General features: G+C 42.3%; 1 protein-coding gene across 2 annotated transcripts; it reads left to right on the top strand.

Annotated features, from left to right (window-relative positions):
- Positions 1–1,554: 1,554 nt before the first annotated feature.
- Positions 1,555–3,702, top strand: LOC123188668 (uncharacterized). 2 transcript variants are annotated; one of them, XM_044600882.1, is made up of 3 exons: positions 1,555–2,116; positions 2,213–2,320; positions 3,062–3,702. In XM_044600882.1, the coding sequence occupies exons 1-3, from the start codon at positions 1,981–1,983 to the stop codon at positions 3,097–3,099; spliced, it is 282 nt and encodes a 93-aa protein (XP_044456817.1). In that variant the 5' UTR covers positions 1,555–1,980; the 3' UTR covers positions 3,100–3,702. The 2 variants fall into 2 exon arrangements, with proteins under 2 accessions (XP_044456817.1, XP_044456816.1); XM_044600881.1 differs by having other exon boundaries at positions 1,558–2,116; positions 3,168–3,702.
- Positions 3,703–5,838: the final 2,136 nt, after the last annotated feature.

Here is a 5,838-nt window from a genome sequence, read left to right on the forward strand (position 1 = left end):
AAAATATTCCGAGTAAATATGAATAGTCTATTCTCCCATTTTAGTTTCTTTGAAGAATCAATAAGTCCAAGTACAACACAACTTCTAATTGTTGCTTTGCCGCGAATGAACAATGCAAAATCAAATGAGTATGGAATTTTTAGACAAGGTACAACCTACAGGTATAAGTCTTTGAAAAAAATTATCATGCCGGTGCAAATAAAAAAAAATTCTGTACAACATACTGCCTCCTTAGCAATTAACAAAACTATATCGATATATGCTATTCATGATGACTCTCTGGATTTTTGAAACATATATCTGAGCTAACTTCTCACGTGTATTTCACCTGTACTATCATATGCCCATACTTTATTTTTCCAGTTGTTAAGATTTGGCCACACAACTTTTAAGTTTTTTGTAGGTGAACAAATATCTCATTTGAATTGGCCATAGGCTAACCAAGTGTACTAGAATTACTTCAATGCTCTTAAAATCCAACATGGTTACTTGGGAGAGGAATTGGTGCACGTTAGTGATAATTTTCTTTATGTTTGTGCAGAAATATATTTGTTCAACATTTCAAATGTAAATATCAAATATTCCATTGGATCTCCAAAACCAATATTTAGAATGTAAATGTTTTGTTCAACATTTCAAGTTGTATCTTCTATTCATTCATACCAGATATGTTTTTCTTTGAATCTTCTTATGGAAAGCACAAAGTCCCGCAGCAACGCGCGGGGTATCATCTAGTTAAGGACAGTGTAACCGCACCTAATTCCTGCTCTGACGGTGATTTGAGTTTTTGACCGTCCGTTTTCGCGATCTGATAGTTTCTGGCCGTCAAATTTCATGTAAAAAGCGATTTGTTTTGCAGTCTGGCTAATCTAGCCCATCTATCATGTGGGCTGCTATTCCACGGGCCAAAACGGACGATTCTGGTGCATTGGGCCTTCGCGAGCCAGCAACCCATTCGAAGGAGGGAGGCCTACGAGCTACGCGTTGGGTCCATCCACTCCCGAACCCTAATCCTCTTGCCCAATCGGATCGAAGCTGGAGGGGAACGAGACTGCCGGTCGTTCCCAATCCCAATCCCGATCCATCTAGCCGCCCAATCCCGATCGAGGCTTAGGGAATCGAGACTACCGGTGGTTCCCAGCGACCTGAGGAGAGGAGCAGCGACCCGGTGAATCCCGACCGGAGGAACATGATGCGTTAATGCGTGTGAAAAAAGGTGGGGGCGAGGGAGGTAATGGCGGGCTCCTCCCCTGCTTGAAACTGCTCTGCCCTCCTTAAGCTCGCAATCATGGTCCTCTGCTGGAAACTGCTCCTCTCTCCTTGAAGCTCGCAATCATGGCGTATTATTCATTCATGGCTGGTAAATTTGCAAGCTTTTCATATGCGTAGTGGTACTATATGATTTGGGTTTTTGACCGTCCGTTTTGGCGATCTGATAGTTTCTGGCCCAGATTTAATGTAAAAAGCGATCTGTTTTGCAGTCTGGCTAATCTAGCCCATCTATCCTGTGGGCTACTGTTCCACGGGGCAAAACGGACGATTCTGGTGCATTGCGCCTTCGCGAGCCAGCAGCCCATTCGAAAGAGGGAGGCCTACGAGCTACGCGTTGGGTCCATCCACTCCCGAACCCTAATCTGCTTGCCCAATCGGATCGAAGCTGGAGGGGAACGAGACTGGCGGTCGTTCCCAATACCAATCCCGATCCATCCAGCCGCCCAATCCCGATCCATCCAGCCGCCCAATCCCGATCGAGGCTTAGGGAATCGAGACTACCGGTGGTTCCCAGCGACCTGAGGAGAGGAGCAGCGCCCCGGTGAATCCCGACCGGAGGAACAAGATGCGCTAATGCGTGTGAAGAAAGGTGGGGGCGAGGGAGATAATGGCGGGCTCCTCCCCTGCTTGAAACTACGCTGCCCTCCTTAAGCTCGCAATTATGGTCCTCTGCTGGAAACTGCTCCTCTCTCCTTGAAGCTCGCAATCATGGCGTATTATTCATTCATGGCTGGTAAATTTGCAAGCTTTTCATATGGGCAGTGGTACCATATAATGCTTCCCTCCCTGGCTTTGTATGCACACCCTACTCCAGGATCTACATCTTCTTCAGCGATATGCTCAGGTATTTTACCTGTAAATTGCATCAGACAATTACAATGTCCTCATATCGTCTCACAGAAAAGATACTCATACCCTTTGCCAACAAAAATATGTGCAGGTGATGTTCATGCTACGTGTGCACAATTGATTTGGGCAGATTCTGCAGCTTCCAACTGTCCATTCTTGTGCTCAGCCGTTGATCATCCCTCAAATGGCTTTTGGACAGGTAATTACTCTGTACATTATCCTTTCATCTTTTGTTGTCAATTTTACTACTACGCCGCAAATCGCTTAAATAATATGTTCCTCTGGTATTCATATCATGCTCCTGTATGGAACAGGTGAATTAGAAAAGTAGTATTACAATGTGCAAAAAACGTAACCATTCCGTCGTAGAGGGAGCCGAAGCCTCAACATCTTTTGCCCATACTAATAAACGAGCGAAGTCCAATTCTATGGATAATTTTTTCCCTAAGTACCCAATGCGACATTCAAATGCAAATCATCTCATCCGTATTAAATTCAGAAGACACAAGAAATTAGTACAATCAGGGCCATTGCGTGATGCCACTGGCCACATAGAATTGGCTCTTAGTGAGGGGAGTGCATTGGCATTTTGATTTGGGGAGTTCTTCAGTTTAGGCGCATTTGGGAATTCTTCAGTTTCCGATCTCCAATGGATAACAATTGTTAATTATGTTCTGAAATTAATTATTTGTTGATCTGATCATGCTCTAAGTTAAACTGATCTATGCAGATTCACCCATCGTATATTCTCCAAATAAGTATGGGAATGGTTTCTGTTTTTCCGTAAGAATGCATATACAAAAAATCATTTTGATGTGCCAGTTCTAGGTTCATATAGATGTCCATATCAGACCTATCAGACTAAAGCCTACTGACTATCTTGATTTTCTTGTATCTGAATTTGGATGTACCAACTGGTTTTTATGCTCGTGTATCACAGCAATGGCTATTGTGAGGGCAGCAGGGATACACCATTAGAACTGACCTTATTCTTTCAAGAGCTAAGATCTACTCTGATGTATCTTCCAAAAGCTCAAAAATATCAGGTTTAACTAATGGCAACACAGCCACGAACAGATTCAAGCATCTACCCCAGCCACTTCTTCACCACTCCAGGCAGAAGCGCAAGCACTTCTTCTTGCAGCCAACATATCCCAGCTCCTCCAGGTCTAGCAGCCCACTTTCCTCACAGATAATCTCACCCTTGCCAAGGAGGCGGCACCTAGGAACGTCACTGCTGACATTGTTCCTTGGGCGGTCAAAAAGCATCTTGCTCATTTCTACAGGACCACCGAAGAATTGCAGCCGCAGGTGTTTCACATCTCTAGGGAAAACAATGGTATTGCTCATAATGTAGCTCATTAGGTTCTGAATCATTCCATTGAACCCGTTTTTAGCTGTTTTGGTTCAGCTCATAGGTATAGAACATGCCATGTAATTTCTCTCCTCTCTTCTGTAAATCTCCAGGGTGTTTTTCTTTACGTTGTACAGTGTACAATGCTTTTGAGCTGGATGAATTTGTCGCCTTTGATGCTTTTCTCTGTTTAAGAAAAAGCTTATACAGTAATGATTACATGCTAACTTGTGCATACAAGTTTGTCATTTTACAGGTTCTGTTATTTGGAATACTTTTTTCCAGTATACTAAGCTCCTTTGAATGCATTACTAGCTGTATAGAATTATGGACCACCTCGATCAAAAAACACACATCTTCATATGCATTTTGAAAGCTGGTGTTTTTTCAAACGTTCAAAAATTCACTTCTCTTTGTACAAAAATCTTGACATTTGAACAATCTGATCTTGAAAAGGTAAGTATTTCTTTGCATCTTATTTTAATCTACATCTTGCAGTTTACTTGACGCTATCTATGAAGCTTATACAACTTGATAAGTGCATCGTGTTGATTAACAAAATCAATTGACCAGTCAATAATTTTTTCTAACATATATGTACCATCCGCATACTAAATGGTAGAAGAACTATAAGAGATGGCTTGCACAACCGGCACATATCTGCTACTCCCTCCGTCCGAAAATACTTGTCATCAAAATGGATAAAAAGAGATGTATCTAGAACTAAAATACGTCTAGATGCAGCCACTTTTATCCATTTTGATGACAAGTATTTCCGGACGGAGGGAGTACTACGTAAAAGTCATGATTCAATTGATAGTGAATCTGGATAGGTTGCATTTACACTGATTTTACCATACAACTCTTGCAGTCCATTTTATAGTTTCACATATAGACTTGCAACCGATTGAATGGGTCTAAAACGGATTTTAGGCCTCAGAAATCAATCAGTTTACTATCAAAATTTACATGTTGGTCTCACTTTCTTTGGATAAATCCAGAGATGTCATATTTTGTTAAATTTGCTGCTTTGATGGTTGGATCTTTCTGGCATGTGCTAGCTATAGAATGCAAGATCATTGACTCTAATCACGTATGCTTATGTATCACAGATTTTGCAAGTTGTGAGCAGTTATATGAGCACAACCAAATTCTAGTGACTTCATAAGTTGAATAGTTGATCATGTAGCATCTGCTCATTTATGATAGGCTTTGTTAGAGAGTGCTACCATTCTATCATCAAAATAGACAGCCACGGTAATGCGCGCCTTCAATGATCTAGTTCTTTTTAAAGATCCGCCTCACATGTCGTTGGATCTAACGGAAATAGACAAGCATCACCTTCTATCATTGCAACACATGTCGTGTTGCAGAAAATTTCCGCAACACATGTCGTGTTGTAGAAAATTTCCGCGACACATGTCGTGTTGCAGAAATTTTCTGTAATGTAGGTTAAGTTCTAGACACAAGCGCTCATATACAGGCGCATATACTCATCCCTATGAACGCACACACGCACACCCTACCCTTATGAGCACCTTCGAAAGACTGAGCTGGCATATCATTTTGAAATTTACAAAGTCACCGTAGGCACCTCGTCGTCAAAGGGAACGTCTCCTCCCACTGAATGCGCATCGCCGAAAATTCTGAAATAAATTCAGAAATAAATGCGAGCACCAGTACTTGAACCCTGGTGGGCTGGGGATACCACAGTCCTTCTAACCATCCAAGCACAGCTTGGTTCGCTAATATAGGTTAAGTTATTACATAATTTTTTTTTCTGTAACAGAGCTTTTGTTATAGTTTTTTTTGTAACATATGTCTTATTGCAATATGGGCCATGTGTCTGTCTGAGGGACTTGTGGCACACGGATGGTATGTTCGTAACACGAATTATGTTGCGCTCGGCCGTTTTGCAACACAACCAATGTTACAAAGCACGAGTGTGGCATGGAGGGTGTTGTGCACTGCATGATCAAGTGTTGATCGGACGGTTGCAACCGTACGAACGATCCGTGGGTTGACAGGAAACATTTCCCATATTTGAAGCAAACTCAAAGCTGCCACATTTATTTTGGATCAAGAAGGAGTACCGTGTTTAGGGCATCTATAGCCGAACTGAACAAATTTGGCCCCTCAAACGTTCGCGGACGCGCCAGGTCAGCATCCAGGCGTGTGCATTTTGACTCCATGTTTTTTCGTTCACGCAGTCATGTACCTCACTTTTTTCCTTATATGCCCGATCACATGCAGCAAGAGAGAGAGAGAGAGAGAGAAGAAATAATAAAGAAAAAAGATGCTCTGTGGTAGGCCCGATCCTATGTGGCGGACGCATGACCACTGACCGGGCACGTCCGGACACT

Source organism: Triticum aestivum, chromosome 2A, assembly GCF_018294505.1.
Source record: "Triticum aestivum cultivar Chinese Spring chromosome 2A, IWGSC CS RefSeq v2.1, whole genome shotgun sequence".
NCBI lineage: Eukaryota > Viridiplantae > Streptophyta > Magnoliopsida > Poales > Poaceae > Triticum > Triticum aestivum.

What these genes read in the sequence shown, in the direction of transcription:
- LOC123188668 (XM_044600881.1), top strand. Translation starts at nt 1,981, where the DNA reads ATGGCGTATTATTCATTCATGGCTGGTAAATTTGCAAGCTTTTCATAT. An exon ending in TTCTTCAGCGATATGCTCAG is followed by an intron (nt 2,117 to 2,212) that starts GTATTTTACCTG and finishes AAATATGTGCAG; the next exon opens with GTGATGTTCATGCTACGTGT. An exon ending in CTCAAATGGCTTTTGGACAG is followed by an intron (nt 2,321 to 3,167) that starts GTAATTACTCTG and finishes CAAAAATATCAG; the next exon opens with GTTTAACTAATGGCAACACA.